At 42.2% G+C, this 26633-nt stretch overlaps 1 protein-coding gene across 2 annotated transcripts; it reads right to left on the reverse strand.

Moving 5' to 3' along the window:
* Window positions 1-9611: 9611 nt before the first annotated feature.
* Rlim (ring finger protein, LIM domain interacting) lies at window positions 9612-22050 on the reverse strand. 2 transcript variants are annotated; one of them, XM_051140954.1, is made up of 4 exons: window positions 21992-22050; window positions 14055-14244; window positions 13205-13288; window positions 9612-11835 (listed from the first exon to the last, which is right to left on the reverse strand). In XM_051140954.1, exons 2-4 carry the CDS (start codon window positions 14218-14220, stop codon window positions 10265-10267), a joined length of 1821 nt encoding a protein of 606 aa, XP_050996911.1. In that variant the 5' UTR covers window positions 14221-14244; window positions 21992-22050; the 3' UTR covers window positions 9612-10264. The 2 variants fall into 2 exon arrangements, with proteins under 2 accessions (XP_050996911.1, XP_050996912.1); XM_051140955.1 differs by lacking the exon at window positions 21992-22050 and adding an exon at window positions 20606-20931.
* Window positions 22051-26633: the final 4583 nt, after the last annotated feature.

The raw sequence follows: 26633 nt of genomic DNA on the forward strand, positions 1-26633 counted from the left end.
TAAATGTGCCACTGTATCTGTCTACACACACACAAGGCTGGGAATTGTTTGAGAACTCAGGCCCCAAGTGGTTAGTTCCTTCTGACCTTCCTGCTGGTCAAATTTGCCTCCAAGGCACAATCTCCACAATCTTGGTGCTCCTGCCTCTTTGGGAACAGGCTCCACAGGTTCTCCCCTCCAGCACTCTCTCCAGCTGGCTCTCTTTGGCATGTGGAGAAATGCTTTGATACTCAGCTTTAGAGAAAGACATACAGACACAGATTTAAAAATTGGTCTGAGGATTAGATAGTGTGTCTGAAGGTTTTAGCCAAATGACATACAATAAACACTAAAATACAAGACCAAGGCGGGGATGTGTGTGAGTGGTTGTTTTAGAAGTTTGGCTAGGCACCCTAAGCTGACAGTTTTGGTGTACAAGTTAAAAATGAGGCTGGAGACATGGCTCAGTGCTAAAGAGCACTGGCTACTCTCGCAAAGGACCATGGGCTCAGTTCTAGTCCCTACGTGACAGCTCACAACCATCTGTGAGTTCAGTTCCGGGAGATCTGATGCCCTTTTCTGACCTTTGAGAGTTCCTGTACACACATGGTGCGCATAAACCCTGCCACACATTCATGTAAAGGAAATTGTTTTCAAAAGCCCTCAGGGTTAGGTCAGAGGTTTTGGGACAAAGGCAAGATGGCCTGGACCAAGAGGTCCCCGCCCTCCTCTTCTGACCAGGAGCCCGCGCTTTCAAAAGCCCGCGCAAAAACACTGGACAAAGCCAGCTCCTAGTTCCGGATTCCAAAGTGACCACTGCACCTACAAGGCCCTGAACTTACCAAATAAGGCTATAACCGCAGTCACCTACCGGAGGCCAGCGCGTGACTTCCCTGACCTCCTCCTGTGAGATCAGTGAACCCGCTCGGAGTTGCCTCCCAAGAAGCCTGCCTTTTTACTCTAAGTTTGGCTTGATTTGATTTATTATGTCGCTGGAAAAGCCATTTACTCAGCATCACCACTGGGATGTCTGAAAGTTGCTGAAAAAGATCCAGATACCTAGAGCAGGATTTTATCCCTTTTCATACATACATATCCTGATTAGCATTTCCTCCCCCTCTCCTTCCAGTTCCCCGCACCTCCCCTCCCATTTGGGTCCACATCTTTTTTGTGTCTGATTGGAAACAATCAGGTCTCTTCTTCACTCTTTATTTTATTACCTATTTAATTAATTAATTAATTATATATAGGGTTGATTTTTGTTTTTTGTCTCTTCGAGACAGGGTGTCTCTGTGTTAGGCCTGGCTGTCCTGGACTCGCTTCATAGACCAGGCTGGCTTCAAACTCAGTCATCTGCCTGCCTCTGCCTCCCGAGTGCTGGAATTAAAGGCTTGTGCCACCACACCCTGCTTTTTTTGTTTTTTTGAGACAGGCTTTCTTTGTGTATTCTTACCTGTCCTGGACTCACTTTGTAGATCCGCCTGCCTCTGCCTCCCTGCGTGCTGAGATTACAGGCTACAAACAGGCTTTTAAGGAGTAATAATAAAATACAAGATTAAACAAAAACTTCACTGTCAGTGGTCTACTTTGTGTGTGTGTGTTCTAGGAATGGAATTGGGGGCCTTGTACATGCTAATAACTGTTATTTAGAATGTTAAAGCTATGAAGGCCAGGTTTGGGTTTCATTCAAGCCCCTGAATACAATTTATCTTAGAACTTGCAGATGGCCTATTAAAAATGTCAGGCTTTACATTAAGTACTCTATAAATTTATCTCTAATGAGGTAGGCAGGCATATTACCATCCTGCATTCTCGGTGACACAGGTAAATTTCAGACTTTGGCTAACTTTCCCAGGGCCACAGGACATTGTACGGTATTTTCATTCACATCTTTGTTTTTGGTTTTTCAAGATAGGGTTTCTCTGTGTATTCTTGGCTGTCCTGGACTCACTTTGTAGACCAGGCTGGCCTCAGCGATCCGCCTGCCTCTGCCTCCTGAGTGCTGGAATTAAAGGCATGCGCCACCTCCACCTGGCTCCATTCACATCTTTGGTTCTGAAGTTCTTGTACTTTTTGCTTGTCTTTCGAGACACGGGTTCTCTGTGTAGCCTTGGCTGTCCGGGACTCACTGTGTGGATCAGGCTGGCCTCAAACTCACAAAGATCTGTGTGCAGTTCCTCTGCCTCCCAAGCACTGGGATTAAAGGTGTGCACCACCATGCCAAATGATTCTTGTATGCTTCTTTATGCCTCGGCCTATGCTCCTGCTTCTTTATGACCTCATTTGTCTTTTTAGTATTTCTCCAAGTCCTAGGATGGTTTAATTGTGAGGTGTGATTTCTTGGAGATAAAAAGCATTGGTTTTGACTAGCTGGCCAATGAAAAATTTATGTCTATATATGAATTAAAGAATATAAATATCATAAATGTGTTAAGTCACTTTGGACATTACCAAATACACTTTAGGAAATATCAATTAAATTAAGTGAACATTCATTTTAGCAGGCCAAATGGGTTTTAGAATCAGTTCTTAGGGCAGGTAGTTTCCAAAAGTAAGCTTTTGTTTATATTTTATTCTACAAATTTTGGTGGTTCTGGGAATTGAATTCAGGCCTTGTGCAGGTTAGGCAAGCACTATATACCACTGATCAGCAGCCCAAATTGAGCGACCTTTAAACACCATCTCAATCATTTATATTACATGTGCTATTGGCTTCAGTTTTTTAAATAACTAGAAAGTTATTTAAATAACTATTTAATAATAAATAACTATTTAAATAACTAGAAAGAACTTCAGCCACTTTTTTAGTATGCCAGGCAGCTTGCAGGCATCCAAGTAAATGCCCTCTAAAGTCAGTTGCCTTGAGCTGCCATAGGCCTTTGACCAATGCTGTCATTTGCTTGGAAGATACTTGTTTAAATTGCTTTGGGAACACTTTCATGCGTAACCCTATCCAGTTCACTTGCTACCTTTTGGTCAATCTTGGTTGTTTACAATTCCCTATATCACACCAGATAGCGATTTATCACTTAAGCATGTGAAGAACACTCTAAAGGCAAGTGCAAACAAACCATTTCCAAATAATAGGTGCCGCCGTGTTTGGACTAACTAAATGGCTGTTGAGGAGAGGACTTGAGGATCATCATGTCTCATTCAACATTTGAAGTACCAAGGGAAACAGTCCCTATTGTAAGGAAGCAGGCTTTTCAATAGGAGCTGTGTAAATAGACGTTGCTAGCAAACCCTGAACAGATGTGCCGTAATTATCTCTACTGGACTACACTGAGAGCTCACAGATATGAGTGCGGCAGTGAAGGATATGGGAGTGAGCGAGGGCTCATCTGCATTTCCACTTCCCTCAGCGAATAGGAGGTAACCGTGCTGCTTTCATCTATATCCTAAGCATTGTTTTTGGAAGCATGAGACCTAAAGTCTCTGAAATATTGCTGAATTCCTCACTGGATGGCCCATAGTGGGTGGTGGCTACTATATTGCCCAGGACAGTTTTAGATTGAGAATTAAAGTAGGTACGATGAGTTTTAAAAGTTGACCAGTGGCTGGGCGTGGTGGCACATATCTGTAATCCCAGCACTTGGGAGGCAGAGGCAGGCAGATCTCTGTGAGTTCGAGGCTAACCTGGTCTACTAAGTTGAGTCCAGGACAGCCAGGGTTACACAGAGAGACCCTGTCTCGGGGGAGGGGGGGAGGGAATCAACCTGTGGCTAAGCAGACACACAGTTCCTACTGACCCACATAATATCAGAACTAAATAAGCCTTATTTTAAAAAAAGATCATGTGTGAGGTCATGCTGATGAGTTTGGAATACCTTGTGACGCAAGTCTAATCAGGGTTCCCTAGAGGCTAAGGCAGAAGAATCAAATTCGAAGCCAGCCTGGAAATGGTGTCAACATGAGAAAAAAAAAAACCCAAAAGGGTCTGGGGAGTCAAGCTCAGTGCTAGGATGCTCGCCTAGCATGAACTGAGGCCCTAGGCTCAATACCCAATTTCTAACAGAATCACCACACACTAAAAACCCTAGAAAATAGCTGGGCATGGTGGCGCCTGCCTTTAATCCTAGTACTTGGCGAGGTAGAGGCAGATCTCTGTGAGTTTGAGACCGGCCTGGTCTATATAGAGTTGAGGACAGCCAGTGCTATTATACAGAGAAACCGTGTCTCAAAAAACAAAACAAAACAAAACAAAAACCCAAAAGACAAAACAAAAAACCCTAGAAAGTAATGAGGCAAAGGGTCGACTTCCCCAAAACCGTTCTAAGGAACTGAATCCGACTGCCAATGGAGAACTGATAGGGCCACAGGAAGTCAAACTAATAAAGCACTGCCAGCTTAAGGTGTGTAAAAGGGGAATTCTACCCACCTAGCAGTGTGATGATGTGCTTAGAAAAAGCTACCTGACTAAAGGCCTTACACATTTCAGAGACGGGATGGAAGACAAACACTGCACAAGCACACATGCACACCCATTCTGTCCAGGGAGGTCAAGCAAGGCAGCAGACAGGGCACGAACATCATAGACACACCCACTTCAAATGTTAATGATTCCCCCGATTCTTGGAGTATACTTTCACCTTTTCTAGCAAAGATTAAGGCATTTGACCCCAGATAGAAACTGAGGCCAGGTAACAAAACCAGCACCTGTCTGCCCATACCCAGAGCTGCTGAGGCCATCAGAATCAAGGTGCAGTATTCATCCTTGATTCTAAAAATTGCCTAATGCAATTTTTTTGTTTGGTTGGTTTCGGGTTTTCGAGACAGGGTCTCTGTGTTAGTCTTGGCTGTACTGGACTTGCTTTGTAGACCAGGCTGACCTTGAACTCACAGTGATCTGCCTGCCTCTGCCTCCCGAATGGTGCGCACCACCATGCTTGGCCTAATGTGACTTGTTTAAAGTACCAGAACCTTGATTAGTGTCCACTTTTTAAAACCCCAAGGATGAAAAAACACAAATGATTACTTCATGCATTTTATTGATAGTCTATATTTTAAGTCTGCAGTATGACATCATACATAGGGAAAAAGCTTCCTAAAAGATAGCTATTAATAATCAAACCAGATTTAATGACTGACCTTTCGAGGTCTCCTGCATTAAAGAAGTTAAATTTTAGCGGGTGTAAAGCACTGTACAAAAAGTTGGGTACATTCTCAAAATTGAATACAGGGCTTCCCAACCAGGAGTTTGCTCGATCAGATCCTGGAGAAGGGTGTTTCATTCAGGTTTAAATGGTAAGGAAATGAGAAACCAGACAAAGCAAGCCAAACTCACTCCCCTTTGTGCTCCTATGCGTTTTTGAAAATGTTTCCCCGAGGTCAGGAAGCCCTGGTATGACAATCACTTTAGTCTTTACACAGCATGCACACACGTGCTTTATGTCCAAAGACTTAAGGGCAGCCCTCTTCAAATCCTTTCCGGTTCTTACAGGTTTCACAGAGCTTCTCAGGGCTGCTGCCTAGTTTGTTACAGGAACCCAAGTAAACATGTATGTCAAAGCAGCTTTTCCTGGGAGAAGACATACGTAGGTCCATAACCCAGCCAACTGTGTACCTATTCTACTGAACTCTTCACAGGGCCCTATACCTTTTAAAAGCAGCACCAGGGAGAAATGGAGCTATCAAGAGGTAAAATCCAAATGCTGGACAGTTTAAACATGTAGAAACCAATCTGTTAAAAAATTTTAGTAACAGGGCACTAAACAGAGTTAAGGCTGGGCAGCCGGCTTGACTAGAACTTGGAACTGGAAACAATCTTCAAGATGAAAACTGAGAGACACCTTGAAACAAGGCACGGTGGTCTGACAGGGTTCTTTCACTGCCCAGCTCTAGGCAGCTGCTTTGCCCAAATGACTATAAAGCAGCTGCGGGGCTTCAGGAAACAAACCCTTGCTGGGTGAGGGTGTCCTGTTCCTATAATCAGGGGGAATCACTAATTTCAGGACAGCCTGGGCTACATAATGAAACCTTCTCAAAATAGCCAAGGCAAAAAGTCCTATGTACTCCGCTGTGATTCCGAGTGGCTGGTAAACCTTTTAAGATCTGAATCTAGACATGTACATAGGCATGAAAAAAATCCTAAGACTGATCCTTCAAAAAAATGTGCCCGGTAGTAGTTCTATTCTAAGCCGAGGCTTTTGGACATGAACTATGGTGACTTACATGAGGTCACTCACTTCCTGGAGTGTTGCACAGTATTTTAGAAATGTCCTAGTGAAGGTAAAGGAATTAATTTCAGAGTGCTGAGCTGGGTTTGGTGACAAGTACCTGCATTCCCCACATCCGAGAAGCAGAGGCACAAGGACTGCCATAAGTTTGAGGCCAGCCTGGTCTGCAGGGTGAGTTCCAGGCTGTGAGTACACAGCAAGACCTTAACTCAAAAAAAGTTAATTCAGAATTCAAAACAAAACAAAACAAAACAAAACAAAAAAAAACTTAAAGGGCAGATAGTGAGCTCGTAGCTCTTTTTATTTGCTTAAACTGTGACTTAGAAATACTCTTTCCTCAGACCTTGAACTTCCCAAGTGAAGCATGATACATCAATGCATATTTTGAAATATTATTTTAGAAGAACCATTTACTAGGTAACTCAATTATAACACTGTTACCGAGCATCAGACATACTGACCTGTACTAAAGGGGAAGTAAGAGACACCTCTATATGTGCCTTCTCCTCCTCTTGTTACAAAGGTACAGGAAGAACACTCCAGACAGTGACAATCAGAACAGTCTTAGAAAATTAACAAAGAACTTAAGTTTCCTACACACATGGCTTCCATGCACTTAGTATTTTTGGTAAGACGTGTGACAGGAAAGCCAGTCAAAAAAAAAACATCAAAAAAAAAACATTAAACAAATCAACTAAGGCAGATTACAAATTATTTCCTCTCACAAAAGAATTAAGAGTATCCTCCATCTGTTAAAAAAAATGTCAACCACAAGGTGCCACCATATTCTAGCAAAGTGTTAGAAATGGCCTTTAACAGTCATTCTGCAACATTGACCTCTTTATCATCCAGGTATTTGGAAAGCTGAGTAAAAGTCATAGAAGCGGGTGGTTAAATACAAAGCATGCTAAATGCTAACGATTCATAAACATAAGACACTGACAAAAGCAGAGAATACTTGGCACAGAAATGAAGTTTCCCCAGGAGGTGGGGGGAGGGGAGAATAATAATAACAACAACAACAGCAAAAAACAAAAACAAAAACATTGCTTAAGGTAACAAAGTGAAGCAGTTTCCGATCTTGGATGGACACTAACAACCGTGTCCGTAAAGACTGAATATCTATCTCCTGGCAATAACTTCCTTAACAATCTGACAATTACCTGTTCCAACACTAGCGAGTGAGCCTCCTCTCTCTCCCCGCCAACATGGAGGTGCAACTAACTTGTTCTTTTCAGAGAAAATGCTCCAAAGTCCCACCATAGCTCTCTTCAATGTTACTACAAGTGGCCTGCCATTTTAAAATTTTGTTCAATTTTGTTTTCAGCACTTAATAAATCTCAACATTGTAAGCTGCATGGACTAAAACAAAACACTGCAAACCTTTACACTACTAAGCAGATTAAAAAAAAAAAAGAAATATCCAAGGAAAGTCAGGCTTAGTACTTTCCCTATCCTATGCTTGAAAAATGTAATCTCCCAACATTATTACTGCATGAAGTTCAAAGTAGATCTTAAAGACAGAACCTTTTTGCTTTAAAGAAAAAGTGCAAAGATACAAAATGAAATGTCAAAGTTTTCTGCAAGAAAATATTCCCTCAAGAATAAGTGTTTGGACACTGGTGAGGAAAAAAAGAGTTTTGTTCTTCATTGCACACCTGACACCTATACGAACAACCTTATTTTTAATGTCTGCAGCACTAGTAATATATAATAGCCATGGACTTTAAAAATAAAAAAGCAACTCCCACAAAAAATACTTGTATTCATTCTACACAACCCAATGGATATGAGTGCTACTTGAAAGGGTCCACATGCAAATTAAACATGTGAGTTCTACTGAAGGCTAGAAATGTAAAGACTGATTTCCAGTGTTTTTGAATAGCTTCAGCATCTACATTCACAACCAGTATCCTGCCTGGGTTACCTCAGACTTTAACACTTCACAAATGAGTAATATGCTTGGGGAGGTTAGGGAGGTGCCTGTTGTCAATTACTGTATTTAGAATGTGCTGCAGCTGTTTTTGAGCTATAGAAAACAAACACCCCTAAAATGGAACATTTTGCCAAGAGGAAAATGGACTTGTGTTTTTAGCTAGCCAGGATTATCCTGCAGGTCTAAAAACCATAGAAAGGTGACTAGGAGGCTCACAAATATAAAGGAACCCTGACTTTTACATGGACAATTCTTTTAAAAGATAAAAATGTATTACATAAGCGCCATAAACAGGGAAATCTGCTTATATTAAAAAAAATAAGTGAAGCTTTGTTTGGACATTATTTCCTTGCAAGAGCAGTACATATCCTTTGTAAACAACTACCATATATTTACAACTTAATTTCCTTGATACTTAGGTATGAGTGAAAGCCAGGAGATGACATGAAAGAATGAACTTTGAAGTAGTCTTTTCTGCTAAGGCCATATCAGTGAGGGTAAGCAGGTAAGTCCTAAAGCAGATTTGTGTCAAACATTGTCTAGAGTACTGGACTAACATGAGGAGTTAACTCATGTGGCTGAGGGCCAAGGATGTGTGCACACCATCCAGCTTCTCTCCTGCCCTGCTAGCTTTCTCCAGAGAAACGTTTTAAATATCTGCTCCACAACCAGACTAACCCTAACCCCAATCAGCCTCAAAAGACAAACAAGGTGAGAGGCCTGGGGTTATCTCGATAGATGGGAGCCAGCCACTTCATCATCAAATACGGGCAAGACAGCTAAAATCTGAATTTCAAGTAACCCAACAAGACTTACTGCCAATAAAAGATCAAGCAATGAAATATCAACAAGTGTGCACTAGTACCTTACATGATAAATCTCAAAAACAAGCAAATTCGAGACTCTTCCAATAGCACACCCATCTGTACCAACTAAAATCCTTACTTTAAAAATGGTTTAAAAGTCTCTTTCCTCTCCAGTTTTTACTTTTTGAGCAGATTATAAAACATCAATTTAACTTGTGCTAGGTGGTAGTGGTTTGTTTTTTTATACACGCACGCACACACACAAAGCTCTGCCAAATGTACTGATCTTCTGTCATCTTTTCAAGTAGAATACTGGGCGAAGCTGCTGAAACCAGTTCATGTCTATGCTTTCGTGGAAATGTTCCAGTCTGTAGTGCTTTGCTTTACCCTCGTCTCTCACTTCCTGCCTAAATCCAAGTTAAAATATGTGATCTTCATGCAGTTTGAATCTGCATGGTCCTTTCCTTTTCATGTCACAGTAGCTGCTCACAAACACATTAAATATAGATATGTTCTGCTCTTGACCTCTACACACTTACAAAAGCAGCTTCGTACTTTGTTCGGTGCATTTGTTTCACTATGCTGGCTCACAAAAAGCAATTCTCATTTTTAAGCATGGTACTTTACAATTTTGAATGCATTAATACAACAGTGCATTGGAAAAGTACTGAGCCTCTACAAAATAGCTTTACATTTTTAAACAAATGAATGTGATTTTTTTCACTTACACAAGCATAGGCTTTTTAATATTTCCACAAGATAAATATTTCAATTAAACTATAAGTTTCACTCTAATGTGTGCCACAGTGATGGGCTTAGGACAGTTAATACGCTTAGAAGATCCTAACTGCTTAGTGTTATTTACACTGATACGTCCGTCATCACCCACTCTGGAAGGTGAACAAGCAATGGTCAGAATGTGAGTGAGTTTGTGTCAATGACTGGGAATGGCATAGTTTTAAGTAATCACTTACAAAAGGCGTAATGGGACTTAGTCTTGAGTGGGTCTCTGATGGCCTGGGAAACTTTAAAAAGAGGTCAACATGAGCTAGAAAGGAGCCACTGCTAAGGCAGACCTTAGGATAACAAAGAAAAAGCTGACACGCGTACATGGGTAAAGTATCAGTAACAGGTTAGCACTTCATCAGGTACCGAAATCAAACAGTTAAGTCCTAGAACGTTGTTTTTAAAAGTCTTTCCATCCTGAAAGAGAAACTAGAGAAAAGAATGGCTCTACCGGAAAGCAATGACTCACTTCAGGCTGTAACTACGTATTAAGCACCACTCAAAAAAAAGTGGAGATAAAGCCAAGTGATTTCTGTTTGCCCATCACAATTTCAGCTATATGGCTGAGAGTCTTGTTTTCATCACACAACACTTTCTCTGTTCCCAGAAGATAAAACTGCCCTGCGGCAAATGGGACAGGTGGAATTCTCTGATAACCAGCGGTCAATGCAATGGACGTGGTACTCATGGGAACAAGGTAGTTTACGAAGTTTGTTGCCTTCTGTATATTCTGTAATGCAAACACTACAGGTCTTCAATGCATCGTTTTCACCAAAACTTCTCATTGCCAAGTTATCGATTTGTTCTTTGGTGAGTCCTCTCGGTTGGTCCTCATCATCTTCATTCAAGAGAAAAAACTGGGCCAGGCTAAGGAATGGCAGGGAGCCACTTTCATCAAATGCCACTGGGGCCCTATGTCGACCATCTCTCCTGGCACCTGCTGGGCCAGATGAACCTCCTTCATTACCACCTTCAAACATCTCTGAGCTACTTTCTGAACTTTCACCACTTGAACTAGGGCTAGGGCTCGAAGTGGTACCAGAGGTGTTAGCACCACCAGAGCTCCCTCTTCCATTCCGCGATTCTACTCTCTCCATATTTCGAGTGGGCACTGAGGCACTAGGCTCTGAATCACTGTCACTGTACATAAAGTAGCTTAGCTCACCAAAACCTGTCATTATCTGCCTTAACATAGTTTGAATTGCAACAGATGTCGTTTCGCTTAGTCCAGTATTTAAGATTCTACGAATGGGAATCCTGATAGTACTGACGTAGGTTCTCACGCCTGCACGTTCAGAACGTGAGAAGGTGCGTCTAAACCCTCCACGCTCACTCTCATAAGTGACTGTGTTGTTTGGAGTCTGAGACCTTGACCGAGTTCTGCTAGCTATACTATCTCTCTGCCGGTATTCTCCAGGACGAACTCTTCTCACTTGAAGATCAAGGACTATGGTTGGAGGTCTCTGACCAGATCCTGTGGATTCACCATTGCTTCCTGCATCTGAAGAACTTGTTCCTTGAGTGGCATTTCTTGACCCAGCAGCTGCAAAAAGACCTCTCCCTAGTAACTCAGATCCGGTTATCTGCTGTCTCAAGGTCACGTGGTGGCGGGTTCTAGAACTCCCTTCGGGCTCACTTACCAAAGGGTGCTCAAAAGTCTGAGATGAGATACTATGCTGGTTTCTTCGTGGAAGTTCACTTGTTGGATGCAGAGGTGACCTACTTCTTTCAGATCTTGCTCTTGTTCTCCGGTGTTCCGGGCTGCGGCTTCTTGCCCTCCTCTGGCCTCTGGTGGATGGCACTTCAATTACGGCTTCAGATGAATTTCGTTCTGCCCTTGATGGTCTGGCTGATGTCGATTCAGATGCAGGACTTTCCACTTCCCTTTGGCTGCTGGTTTCCATGCTTTCTACACTAAGACGTCTAGCAGATGGCTCATTTTCATTATCTAGAGTTTGGCTTCCATTATTACGGTTAACATTTATCTCTAAACTGAATCTGAAATCACCACTGTTTGGATTAGTCCGGCTCACTGCTCTCCAGGACTGATTTCCTCTCTGACCACTTCGTGTTGTATTTCCAGTCTGTCTGACAGAGTTAAGCCAATCTATTATAGAATCACCGTTGGACATGTCATCTGAAGTGTCTCCACCTGTTTAAAACAAAGGGGGAAGAGGGAGAGAAAGGAACTCCAAAAATTAGGATACTCAGAAACATTAAAGAAGTTGCAATTCTGAACACATTTTACATTTAGGGTCCTTATGCTGTATGCCACACTGATTTCTAAGTAAAACACAGGAAAAGTTCAGATGTTTCAAGAGACAGCTAAGAGAAATCTTATTTTCAGAGGGAATCTAGAGGATGTTGTTTTTACTGTTTCATGAGTAGAGAATAGCAGTTTTCAAGCTGTGGGTCACGAGCGCCTTGGCTAGGCTGGGGTGGGCTGTGTGTGTGTTAAACCACCCTTCCACAGGGTTGCCTAATACCACCTGCAGATCACATGTTTATATTATGCTCCATAACAGTAGCAAAATTACATTTGCGGTCGAAGGAAAGGGTCACAAGCATTAGAAAGGCTGAGAACCACTGGTCTAGAAGATGCTGCCAGACTATGGGTAGATATGTGGATTTTCCAGGTCATTGTCTAAACAAAATCAAACTACATAATCACCACTTAGGGAGCCAGTGTTGGTATTTGGTCCCGATTACATTTCTACCAAACTTTCAGTCTCTATTACTTCACCTAGGGGCCTACCTTAAGTGTTTTTGATACCATGAAGTTGTGTTAAGATATAAGAATATTGTAGCCATAGCAAAAATATAAGCAAAGTTCATGGCTTATAATCACTTGAGTATTTGTCAATATCAAAATTTTCAACTACCATGAAAATGAAGAGTGTACCAAATCAACTGTCTGAACCTAGAGCAACAGCATACCTAACAGTTTGTTCATAAGCTAAATTACCACCATAGCTCCTAGGTTACAGTCAAATCCCCTATTTCCTGCAGAGAGGGAAGCAGTAGTCCCCAGCACTCCTGCCCTCTGCCTGCTTAATACTAATAGCAAACCCTGATCAGCTGTGTCAACCAAACACGTCTCCAGTCATTACTAATGCCCACCCCCCAAGAGGAACAAACACCCAGTTGAAAGGTGCTAGGGCCGACAGAGCAGCATGCCGACAGAGCAGCATTTCTTTTTTTACTGATAAAGCCACATTCATAAAGAAAGAATTAAATAGGAGAAAATTTCAACAAATGTGGAAAGCCAAGGGGAGGAAAATCTCATTTAAACTGGCTACTTCTCACTGTTGTCCAATTAACACACAATCCAAAGGTGAGGTGGAAAACAGCAATGCTGGCATGCTTACCAAATAGCCAGGAAATGCCACCTCTCTTTTATGAGCAGCTACTTAGCACCAAATTAATTCATGGCATTTCTAAATAACTTTTGGCTGACATTTACTATTATAAAAAGTTCCCTATCATTCCACCCTGTCCCCACATCCCCAAACAAAATATACCTCGATTTTCATCTGAGCTCTGCGGTGGTGGGCCTTCTTTAATTTGTTGTAGTCTTCTGAGTAACTCCTCCTCAGTACTTTCACCTGAAAAGTGAACAGTTTTGTTTTGTTTCTCCAAGTTACAAACGAAAATCAACAAGTCGATTTCTGTTTCTCCCTACCCGCATGATTCTTTTTAAAGAAGGGCCCATCCTAGCTGACCTCAAACTCAAGAGACTCCTGTGCAGCTAGGATTAGCACATCATGTCTGGCTTTTGTTAGCTGCATTTTCGACTGAGTGACTGACTTGCGGAAAATCACACCGAATAACAGCAGGGCCAGAACTGCAGTTAAGACATTCTAACTAAAGTTCGGCACTGTTTGCTCAAAATGTTCCACCTAAGTCTTCCTAAAAACCTTCCCTTTGAAAATTAACGATACCACCCACAGGTTGGTGGCAACAGACTGAGCCCTCATCTGAGCCAAAGACTGGATTAAGGACAAAGTTGTAGCTATTAACTCTTAGGGTCACAGTGGGACCTATTCAGAGAATCCGAGAAATTAAAGGTTCTGTCCTAGAAACAAAGGCTCGTTAATTATTTTGTACTTGGATGCATGGATAGCTAAATTGTCCAGTTCAATTCTACTCAATCCATGGTACTAAAAACTCATATAATTCAAAAGTTACAAACATCTGACAGGATTATTCCACTAAGTATGAAAGAACAGAATCAGGTAATAAATATAGCAGTAAGTGCCATTCTGCATCTCCAATATTAGTAATTTTTCTTTAACTAAAGAAACATAAAACAAGCTGTTTTCTTAAAAACTCAGCAACTCAGACACATAACTTACATTTCACGTAGCTTACCTGGAGTGCCTAGCAAGTTGTTGTCCCTCATGAGTCTATAGTCTTCTTCACTCAGATTATTGACAAATTGGTAGAAAGCTTCTTCCCGGTCTAATCGGTCCATCTGACTTCTGCGCTGTGCTGCAGATTGGTCATTTCCTTTGTCGTTAGAATCTGAACTTTCCATCTTGATGAACAAGTGGAAAATTATCTAAAAAGAGAACAAACAATTTGAAAACTGACATCATTATGCACTCCATAGTTTTATTTACATGGAAACCCAGAATACATGATAGAGGTGAATTTTAAGAAAAAGAAATAAATGAAATGTAACTGAAAAGCTTTGGAAAAGCACTGTTACAACTAGGAAAACTAAATCTGGGAGTTAGCAAACAATAGTGCTTTGGGCCATGTTCACCAATGTTCTTTGTAATCTGAAAGTGGCTTTTACATTGAGGTACTAGAAAGTGAACCCAGGGCCTTGCCTATGTGCATTCAACCACGAGAATACACAGCTAGCTATTTGAGCCAGGGAAATCTGTGTGGTCCATGTTTCTCCTACCCAAGCCTCCTGAGTGCTGGGCTCACAGAAGGGTGCCATAAAGAATGACTACTAGCCGGGGGTCATGGCGCACACCTGTAATCCCAGCACTTGGGAGGCAGAGGCAGGCGGACCTCTGTGAGTGTGAGGCCAGCCTGGTCTACAAAGTGAATCCAGGATAGTCAAGGCTACACAGAGAGACCCTGTCTCAAAAAACCGAAACCAAAAAACAAAACAAAAGAAAAAAACAAAACACACACTTAGATGCACAGACTTGCTGGAGCACAGCCACGCAGGCTTGGGTGATAACAGGCAGGCTGAGTAACTGTGATAGACTGGAGTCCTTCCCTCACTGCTTTGCACTGCTGCTCTCTGCACTTCCAGCTACCCCACTGCAATTGCAATTTGCTAGTATTTCAACTATGGAATGTGTATGATCCTGTGACTTTTAAAGACGTACAAGCGCACGCTCATCATGGTGACTAAAAAAGCATACTTTGAACATCACACATAAAGGCACAGCAGAGGCTTCCTACTTTTAACTGGATTAGATGACCAAGGCTGCACTTAGGCAGATACTATCAATGTGCTTAAGTAGTAGAATATTAAACTAATACACTTGTCAAAATACTCCCAATACTGGAAACCTATGCTCTGCAAATCACAGCACCCAAGGTGAAGGATCTCATCTAAAACATTTCTTCAAAAAAAAGTCACACATTGGAAAAAATTACACATTCACCTATTACAATGAAGTTATGAAACTTAAAGGTCATAAGTTTCTGGATGGAGCTAGAAAAACTCAACCCAAATGAGATAACCCAGACTCCTAGAATATTGTACATTTTTTCTTACATGTGAATGGTCTCTTTCAAGCCCTCGGTAGGCAAGTTACAATCCATATAAGCAGAGGGTATAGTTGAGGTGTTTCTATCTAGCCTTCAAGGGGAAATAATAATTCATGCTAATGATATACTAAAGGGTATTCTTAGGAATAGAATCTCTAGGAGATGAATGGCACCATTAAAATCAAGCCTGTGGGTTGTTAAAGAGACGTGCACATGAGAGGGCATTTTCAAATATAAAACATTCACAATTCCTACCCTTAAATCTACAAATGACACACAAAAAGATGACATGTATAAAAATCTCATTTCAAGTTACCCACAGTGGATAAACATTTGCAAGTGGTCATTAAGGCATGCTAACTTTAAACTCGAGAAAAACAAAATATTGTTCTCTTTGAAAAAAAAAAAACCCTGCCATTCTTCATTGCCATTAGTTAATAACTTTTATTAATCTCAGCGAGAACTTTTATCAGGCTAATCATAGTGACACAAGCTTGTAATCCCAGAAACTCAGGAAAGTGAGGACAAAGGATGTTTTGCATATTTCTTTAAGACAAGGCTTCATGTAGCACAAGGTGACCTCATACTTTCGATCCTTTTGACCTTATGATCTAAAAGTATTACAGAAAAAGTGTGTACTACCATGCCTGTCTCTGAGAAGATTTTGAACTCCTAGCTAGCCTGTAGGACCTCATCTCAAAAACAAGAACCAAAATCAAAATCAAAGAACAGAGAAACAGGAGGTGGGGGGTGGGTGGGAGAGGAACAGAGAAACAGGGGGTGGGGGGTGGGGGGGGTGGGAGAGGGACAGAGAAACAGAAAGAGGGAGATGAGGGAGTGACCTTTCTGGAATTTTGGCTTTTCTCTTTCACCTAAGGTTCACATGCTGAAAGCCTCACCCTCAGGGTTCTAGTGTTAGGAAGTAAGGATTAGTATGCCCTTCTAAGAAACCCTAGAGAGCTACCTCAATTTTTTTTGTCAACCCTCACCAGACTCTCACCAACTGCCCAGGCCTTGATTCTGACTACCAACTGTTGAAACTCTCTAAGCTTCTGTTGTATATAAGAGATGCAGCTTATGACATTCTATTACAGTAGCCCAAACTAACAAGGAAAGTAAGAAAATTGAAATCTGTGGTGGAAAGTACTATAATTTATTCCTCCCCACACATGTAATAATTACTAGAATCTTCAGAAAGCAGTCCTAAAGGGAAAAACAAAAACCTGCTTGGTATAGTAGCTCACACTCTTACTCCCCATACTTAGAAGACCAAGGTAAGAGTTCAAATGCCACCTCAAGATACAGGGACTCTGTCTCAAAGAAACACAATCAAAACCCTATTCCAGATAGAAGAAGGAGAAGGAGGAGGAGAAGGAGAAGAAGAAAGGGGCCTGTTCCTGTAAGATTTTGTCCACTTACTTACTTGAGGACGAATAGTCTAGAAATAGTCACACCCGGATCTCAATTCTACTTCCCTTAGATGACTATTATTATTATTATTTATTTTATTTTATTTTTTTTGGTTTTTGAGACAGGGTTTCTCTGTGTAACCCTGGCTGTCCTGGACTCACTTTGTTGACCAGGCTGGCTCTCAAACTCACACAGATCTACCTGCCTCTGCCGCCCTAGTGCTAGGATTAAAGGCGTGTGCCAGCACCACCTGGCTTTAGAACACTATTCTTAAAACTATCGTACTATTGTTTAAGTCAGTAAGATGAAAATGGCAAGGAGGTAGAGGGTGAGGCCACAATATTTTCAGTTTTCTAATATCATTACTAAGATTTTAAATTTTTTTTTTTTTTGGTTTTTCGAGACAGGGTTTCTCTGTGTAGCCTTGGCCATCCTGGACTCACTTTGTAGACCAGGCTGGCCTCGAACTCACAGCGATCTGCCTGCCTCTGCCTCGCGAGTGCTGGGATTAAAGGCATGCGCCACCACGCCCGGCTCAAGATTTTAATTTTTATAGAAGTTTCTGGGAAGTGTTTTAATAACTTGACACTATGGGAAGACTAGAAATTCAAGTGAACAGTCATGGAAGTCATATGGGCCAACAACTATGAACAAATGTAAAAAACAGCACAAGTTGCCATTTTCCCTACAAGTAACACGAACTGGTATTGGTAATGGTAGCAACAGCTGCTTTTAAAACAAAAAAGCACAAAGGAAAAGAAAATCAGACCCTCAAGCCATGATTCCCTAAAGAAAACCACCACTAATGTTTACTTAACATTCTTTTGGGTCTTTTTGCTTTTTCAAGACAGGGCTTCTCAGTGTAATAGCTCTAGTTGCCCTGGACTCGCTTTGTAGACCAGGATGTACCTTACATTCATATGGAGGCACTATTCTGGATACTAAAGTTAGGACAAAATCAACTTGTTGAAGAATCAGTAAACAATTCTGAAAATAAGTGCCAGCTGAATAGGTTTTAAAAATTTATATCTCAGCCAGGCGTGGTGGCACACGCCTGTAATCCCAGCACTCAGGAGGCAGAGGCAAGCGGACTGCTCTGAGTTCAAGACCAGCCTGGTCTACAAAAGCAATCTAAGACAACCAGGGCTATACAGAGAAAGCCTGTCTTGAAAAGCAAAAAAAAAAAAAAAAAAAATTTTTTTTAATCTCCCAAAGAAGGCAAAATAATCTGATAAATCCAAGAACCTAAGAGAGAACTCATATGCCAATGACAGAACAGTGGCACATTCTTAATAGCACCAAGGAGATTAAACCTGGAAGCAGCAAAAACCTTTGGAAAAAATGGAGAAAAAGAAAAAGAAAAAAAAAAAAAAACAGTATCTGAACTCAGTAGGTTGGTACACACATATAATCCAAGCACCCAGGAGGCAGAGCACATGGGGCCCTGTGAGTTTGAGGACAGCCTGGGGGACACATATGTGTTCACAGTAAGCAGACAATGAGGATGGGCTAAAACAAAAACGCAAAGTGTTACTTTACACACCATATCAAAGGTAATAAGGCTACATAAAGTCCAGCAAACTTGTGCAGTGCAGAGCTTTAATCCCAGCACTGGGGAGGCAGACAGGGCCAGATGCATCTCTGTGAACTCAAGGCCAGTCTGCTCTACACATGAGTTCCAGTCTAGCCAGGGAGATCCTATTTTTTAAAAAAAGGAAGAAGAGGAGAAAGGGGGAAGGGAAGAAGGAAGGAGGGAACAGAAAGCCACCACCAAGTAGAGAATACAACCAGTGTCAAAGTAGACCCAAGAGTTGACAAAAACAGAGGCGGGCGTGGTTGCGCACGCCTTTAATCCCAGCACTCGGGAGGCAGAGGCAGGCGGATCGCTGTGAGTTCGAGGCCAGCCTGGTCTACAAAGTGAGTCCAGGATGGCCAAGGCTACACAGAGAAACCCTGTCTCGAAAAACCAAAAAAAAAAAAAAAAAAAAAAAAAAAAAGTTGACAAAAACAGGGAAGCCAATAACTTCCTTTTAATACAACACTGCCCTCAGACGGAGATGTAATCAGCACCGTAAAGCAAGCAAACTACCTGTATCTGTAGATGTTAACGCAAGTTAGAACAGGCTGAATGCAAAGAACCTTCTCAACTAAAATGTCATTAAGTACAGGTTATGTCTCCCCCTGATCTGGGAATAGAGTACTTTTAAGCTGTATGTTCCAATGACACAAAATTCTACCACTTTCTTGGCAAGGCCTCAAAACAGAACAGTGCTTGCTAAGGCAGTGGCTTCCATTAAAGAAAGTTTGTTCCTGGTAGTTATTTTGGGGACAGGGAGAATAAATCTGATTTGGCTCATTCCCTACTTCTGCCAGCTCTCCATCCTTTCTGCTTTAATTCTGCATTGGTTAAGAGCGGAGTACATTCAGAGATCTCAGCACTGAGAAGGCACATCCACCCTAGCTGGTCAGTCACATGGTGAGTTACAGCTGCACCAAGGCCCCAGGACCTGAGGCAACAGCTTACATTTTGACCAAAAAAAATTCTAAATGCAAGCAGTGGTCTCAATGCCTGGTAAACTAACTCATTCTTGAATACTCAATAATTCTGGTCTTTTAAAGGTGTCTTGCATTGGCTGTGGTATAAAATGGAGAAAGGTAATAAGCCTAAGTCACAAGTTCTACTCACCTGATATAATGTCACTATTGTTTAAGTGGAAAAAAGAACATTTTAAAAGTAAAAATGTGTCAAACATGTAAGAGAACATGATCCACTTTAGTATGAAATAATCAGTTTTTAAAAATGTTTTAAAGAATGGCTTTTCAGGGCCGGAGAGATGGCTCAGTGGTTAAGGGCACCACTGCCTGCTTCTCCAGAGGTCTTGAGTTCAATTCCCAGCAACCACATGGTGGCTCACAACCATCTATAATGTGATCTGATGCCTTCTTCTCGCCTGCAGGTGTACATGCAGGCAGAGCACTGCATACACAGTAATAAATAAATCTTTAAAAAAAGGAATAAAAGAAAAACAAATCTAAAAAAAGAAAAGAGAATGGCCTTTCAGCTGCGTGTTATAGCACACATCTGTAATCCCAGCACTTGGGAGGTAGAGGCAGGCAGATCTCTAAGTTCAATCGAGGCCAGCCTGGTCTACAAAGTGCGTCCAAGACAGCCAGTACTCCAAGAGAAACCCTATCTCGAAAAACCAATATACATAGCTTTTCAGACATATGAAAGAAATTGTCATACATTTCCAGTTGCACTAGTAATGGAGAAAAAGAGTGTTGGGCATCTTGCTCAGTGGCAGAGTGCTTATCTAGTGTGTGTGAAACATTAATTTTCTAAGGGGAGTAGAGGGGACAAGGCCTACTCACCCTGGACTCCTTCTACATCTCCAAAGAGAGGGTCTTTAATCTATCACTTCATTCTCAAGTTTAATATCCAAGACACATTGTACATATGACTAGCTTCAGACATTTAAAAACAATTATTTCCTAAAAAGATTACCAATAAAAGTCAACTGTAGAGGAAAAATCCAATTTTTTTTGAGACAGGGTTTCTTGTGTAGCCTTGGCTGTCCTGGACTCATTCTGTAGACCAGGCTGGCCTCAAACTCACAGCGATCCGTCTGCCTCTGCCTCCCGAGTGCTGGGATTAAAGGCATGCGCCACCACGCCCGGCTTCAAATTCTTCTTAAAGCACTTAGCTCTCTCCCCTGGTTATAAAGCATATCTTTTTAAACAGTTCTACCCAATCCATAAAGTAGGAAACGTACCTCAATTTCACAAGTGAGAATCCTAAGACTAGAAGGAAGGAGTGATCTGTCCAGCCCTATGTACAGAAGGTGGGCAGCAATTAAATATAGGTCTACTGATTCCAAAGTCAATCAACTTTTCACTAAACAGCTACTGCTGCTCCTCAGAGCATCCTAGGTTGTGTGTTTTTACATTCCTCAAATCCCAACAGGTATGACTACTGAATCTTACCATGGGCTTTTTCTTTGTTTGTATTTGGGTTTTTGCTGTTTTTTCGAGACAACCCTGGACATCCTGGAACTCACTCTGTAGATCAGGCTGGCCTTGAACTCAGAGATCTGCCTGCCTCTGCCTCCCAAGTGCTGAGATTACAGGTGTGCATCACCACTGCCCAGCTAACCATGGGCTTTTAATACCAGTTCTTGCATAAAAACTTTGAAACAAGAAAAAAATTGGTAGTGCTGAGAATTGAACCTAGGGCCTTTCACATGTAAGAAAAGCAGCCTACCATACCAAGTTACATATTTAACATTCTTAGAGACATTTTCACTATTGACTTTCTGCTTCAGCCTCCCAAGTAGCTAGGATTACAGGCCATGTCATGAAGTCTATTAACAAAACAGCTTTCAATTGATACACATTCTTCCACTGTTATACCCCTAGCCCACAAAATATCTTGTACTGGCATAAACAGCCAGGTTTTCTCTTTTCTGATCTGCTTTTTGAGGGACATGGTCTCATTAGCCCTGTGTCACCATGCTGGGTCTGTAATTTTCTTTGACAGTGCTGGGAATGGCTTGTGCCATATCAAGCAAACACTCCACCACTTAACCATAAAGCTCAGCTAGCATCCTATGTATTTCTTAGGATTTATTGTTATTTATTTATTTATTTTTTTTTTTTTTGATTTTTCGAGACAGGGTTTCTCTGTGTAGCCTTAGCTGTCCTGGACTCCTTTGGTAGATAGACCAGGCTGGCCTCGAACTCACAGAGATCTGCCTGTCTCTGCCTCCCAAATGCTGGGATTAAAGGCATGTGCCACTATGCCCTGCTTTCTTAGGCTTTATTGTTTTTGTCAGTCAAGCATTAGTTCAATAATTACTAACAACAAAGAGAGAAAGCAGCTGTTTGTTCAACCATAGCCAGGTATGGAGATGGACGCCTTAATCTCAGTACTCAGGGTAGCCAGGAATGCATAGTGAAACCTTGTCCCAAAAAAGGTTAAACCATGAGACAGGCATGTGGCAAAGATCTGTAATACTACCCAAAGGGAAAACTAAGGTGAGAAGATCACAAGTTCAAGGTCTGTCTGTGCTCCAGTTAGTTCCAGGGTAGCCTAGGCAACTTCATGAGAAATGACCTCAGACCACAAAGTACAAAGTGAAAGGAGGTAGACGAGCACTTGCCTGGTATATAGAAGACTCTAAATTTAATGGCCGGTTCTATAAAAACAAAAAGAAAAACAAAGTTAAATCATGAACTACCATATCTGAACTCAGGATAAAAAGTAACATCATGTACATAGATACCAAAAGTGTTAAGAATTTTTCTTAGATGGCGGTGCCCAGGTCTACAGAGTGAGTTCCAGGACAGTCAAGGTTACACAGAGAAACCCTGTCTCACTGCCCCTTCCCCAAGAAATGCTTACTTTTTTGTTTTGTTTTCTTGGTTTTTTAAGACAAGATTTCTCTGTGTTAGCCTTGGCTGTCCTGGACTCACTTTGTAGACCAGGCTGGCCTCGAACTCACAGCCTGCCTCTGCCTCGGGGTGCTGGGATTAAAGGCATGTGCCACTATGACCAGCCCAAGAAATGTTTAAAGAAAGAATGTTTAAATGTCATTAAATTTACAATATATAAGTGGATGAAGTTTAGCTGTGCTTTTTTTTGATCTTTCACTTTTACAAGTATGAAGCATTCCTAAAAACAAAACAAAACACTGGGCATGGTGAAACATACCTTTAATTCTAGCACTCAGGAGGCAGAAGCAGATAGAACTTTTGTGTGTGGTGGTGGTGGTGGGGTGTTGAGACAGGGTTTCTCTGTGTAGCCCTGGCTGTTCTGGAACTCACTCTGTAGACTAGGCTGGTCTCAAACTCACAGAGATCTGCCTGCTTCTGCCTCCCCAAGTGCTGAGATTAAAGATGTGTGCCACCATGTGCAGCAACGCTTTATACTTGGGTACTTTTTTTCTTTTTCTTTCTTTTTTCTTGTTAGTTAAGTTCAGTGTTAGACAGATCTAAGGACTCCACCATGTACTAGATTTTAACATACCACCCAACCTTTTCTCAAGTGTAGTCTTGCTTTCCTCTTTAAAACAGTTAGCATCCCAAGGAAGGGTTGCTTGTGAAAAGTTTGACTTAATCCCTGCCAAACACAGAGCCTAGCACACATTCCTTCAAGAGAAGTTAGTTATAGGCATAGCCTAGCTAACTCTCCAGCCCCAGTTTGCTTAGGACAATCTAAGTGTACGCCTGTTCTCCAGGAATACTTATTAATAAGGTTCCACTTAGTTTTAAGTGTCCTAGTTAGTGCAAGCCATTTATGTGGTTATCTTGCAATGTTGATAATAATGAAAATATTAATATCAATTAGTAGGGTTTCTGGAGTCTTGAAAGGGAGAAAAATAAAATGGCACGTACACACAAAAACACTCATATTCAATAGAGATTTCATTTAGCTACTCACCTAATATTTAAAAATAATTTCTAATTTTAGATTACTTTAAAAATAAAAGTCACGGCCAGGTGTAGTGGTGCACGCCTTCAATCCCAGCACTTGGGAGGCAGAGGCAGAGGCGAGCGGATCACTGTGAGTTTGAGGCCAGCCTGGCGGTCTACAAAGTGAGACTAGGACAGCCATGGCTACATAGAGAAACCCTGTCTCGAAAAACCAAAAAGTCACACAGCCAGGTGGGGGCGCATGCCTTTGGTCCCAGCACTCGGGAGGCGGAGACAGGCTGAGTTTGAGGCCAGCCTGGTCTACAGAGTTAGTTCCAGGACAGCCAGGGTTAGAGAAACTCTGTCTCAAAGAACCAAAAATGAATAACTATAAAATGAATAAATGAAAGTCACATATAAAGCACAGATGAATTTCAGGTACTGAAAAGGTACCCTTTGAATTCATAGTAAAAAGTACACACCCTCCTCAGGCAGAATGGCAACATCGATGAACCCCCGCCCCCCACTCCAAAGCACATGACTGTAGAAAAGAACAACATATACTTGTAAAATGCATTCTACATTAAAAAACCACCAGGAGATGAAACTCAAAATAATTACCTGTCTTTTATGACATAGTACTGAAATCCAATAAACTGGAATTCAGTTGTCTTCACCTTCCTCTAGAAGAAAAAAAAAAGCATTCATTATTCTTCCTGTTATAATGCACATTTTCTCTGAAATAAAACAAAGCATTAGAAACACATAGCATATGTATTTTGGTTACATCCATCATAACCCAACCTGATTCAATGCTAGTAGTACTAGGATATTTGGACAACCAAGAAAGTTGGAGGGAACCAGGAATTAGATAAAAGATCTCCTTTAATGGCCAAGAGGCAATCTGCCTTTTAATATTAACTTGTTTAAAGCCCGGCAGTGACGGCGCTCACCTTTAGTCCCCGCACTCGGGAGGCAGAGGCGGACGGATCGAGGCCAACCTGGTCTACAAAGCGAGTCCAGGACAGCCAAGGCTACACAGAGAAACCCTGTCTCAAACCACCCCCCCAAAAACCAAAAACAAAACACTTGTTTAAAATAAGCCTTTCCTTATCAGACTAGTAATTATTTTCAGGTCCTAAAAGTCACTTTCAAGAACTTCATTCGGTACACGATGCTAACCCAAGGAAGAAACTAAAGTAATAACAATCATCAGGACATCTTAGACTAACGCATGTTTGTGACCTTTTTCAATAAGAGGAACTGCCCTAAAATACTTACTTCAAAGGGTGCTTGGCTTCGTCTTTCTAGATACTTAACCAGTAGTTCAGAAACTGATTTGAGGAAAAGGCCAGACAGGCAAGTGTGCTTACCTCCTCAACAAAAGAACTCTGACGTGATGGGAAGATGAGTAACTTTGTAATTATGAAGAGTCAAAGAAAAGGTTATAGTACATTTATTATTTCTTCTGTCTTCAATCATCTGAACGCACTGTGGTTAATTACAACTCAAGAAATGTAGGGGACTTACTTCTAGCAAAAAGAATAGTTAGGCCTGCCAGGGGTGCGTGAGAATCTGATATAAATCCTTTTGCTCTCCAAAAGGGAAAAAAACAAAAACAAAACGACCCAGATAACTAGTCTGCTAGGCCTCGGACTGCCAAACTAACCTGTGGAGTAAGTACGGTGAAACTGTCCAGGGAAGAACGTGGCTGTCTCCTCCATCTTGAAATTAATCAGCGTAAGGGGAAAAGGGACTGAGTATCCAGGAAGCAGAAGCCCAACCGGTTAATACTAGTTTCTAAGCTATGGCGTACGTGGCAGGTACCGCCCGCAGAAGCCGGGACCCTTAGGGGTTTTTTGAGTGGGGGAGGGGTAGAATTGCTGGCAGATGACACGGAAATTAACTTGAAAACAACCTGGCTCAATTCCCACACTTAGTAAAAAAAAAAAAAAATTTTTTTTGCAACGTCTTTTCCCTCCGTTTTTTGGTTTTTGATTTTTTTTTTTTTTTTTTTGACGCAGGGGTTGGATCCTTCTAGCAACATCTAGCGAAGGATACAACCAGGGCTAAAGAGGCAAGGAAGCAAACCAAACCACATTTGTCCCCGATCCTCAAGGAAGGTTGTCATCGTAGACCCAGAAGGCAACACATTGGTACTGCCCTTACAGAAGAAGGGTTCAAAAATGGGGCTTTGCGAATCCCGGGGAAACGTGAAGGGCCAACAGTTCCCAACATCAGACTTAGAGCACCTCCACCCCACTTCCCCAAACCCTCGGCCTACACGCAACGAAGGGCTACGAGGGGGGCAACTCCGAGTCAGAAGAAGCCTGGAGACTTCGATTCTCACGTCTGGGGCCCAAAGTCCAGGCTCGCCTCCCCGGCGATCTTAGCTCGAAAGAGCCGAACCGAGCCGCGACTCCATGGCCGCGGAGAGGAAGTCCTAGCCACCTCCTTCCCCTTCTTCAGTGAACCCGCCGCCACACACCACCCAGCTAAAATGGCAGCGGCGACTACGCCACGGAGCCCCCCGAAGCCACGAGCCTGGGTCCGGAGGCCGTGCTCAGTGACTCGGCCCCGGCCGGCCGCTCGGGCCATTTTGAGAGCCTTAGCCCCAGCCGACATCCCGTGTCTCCGGGTGTCCGTGGGCCACACTTACTCTGTGTTGCTATCAGGAGGGTTCCCGCGGGGCTCCACCGCCAGCGCAGCCGCCACCGGGGCTCAGCCGCGCCAATTCTGGTGCCTCTGCTCCTTACACCGCCCCTAAATCCCCGAGAAAGACCCGCCTCTTGCTCAGCGCCTGCTCCAAGACGTAGCTCAAGCAGCCATTACCTTCCCCATTGTTACCTTGCAGTGACAGGAAACCACTGCCCACAACAGGAAGTGACGACGCCGTGTCCCAGACTGCCAGCCAACCAATCCCAGTTGATTCCTAGAAAAGGCTTAGAACGCAGAGGCGGGGTCCCATAGACTACCCGCCCAGGCGGGAGGCGGGTAGGGAAAAAAAAAAAAGCTACTGTGCCGCCCACCATGTGACAGGCCCCACCCTCCGCCATTTTGAATTGTGGCGAGAAATTTGAGTTCTAAGAATTGTGGGAAACTTCGCTTTCCCATTTTGAAAGCTGAAAGACGTCATCGGCAGGCCGCTCGCAGCCCTTTTCAGAGAAAAAGAATGTTGTAGCAATGTAATTGGCACTGATCCACACAGTCCAGACTAGTGTACGCTACAGCCAACGTTTTATTCAACATGTATGTATTTGAGTGCCAACTGTAGATCAAGCACAGCTGTAGATATTGAGGAAGTTGAGCCAAAAATAAGTTGAAATATTCTAAAAATTCTCAGTTCCTACGGGACTTGGTAATATATATAGGGCGAACAAACTTTTAAAA

The sequence above is a fragment of the Acomys russatus genome, chromosome X, assembly GCF_903995435.1.
Source record: "Acomys russatus chromosome X, mAcoRus1.1, whole genome shotgun sequence".
In the NCBI taxonomy this organism is placed as follows: domain Eukaryota; kingdom Metazoa; phylum Chordata; class Mammalia; order Rodentia; family Muridae; genus Acomys; species Acomys russatus.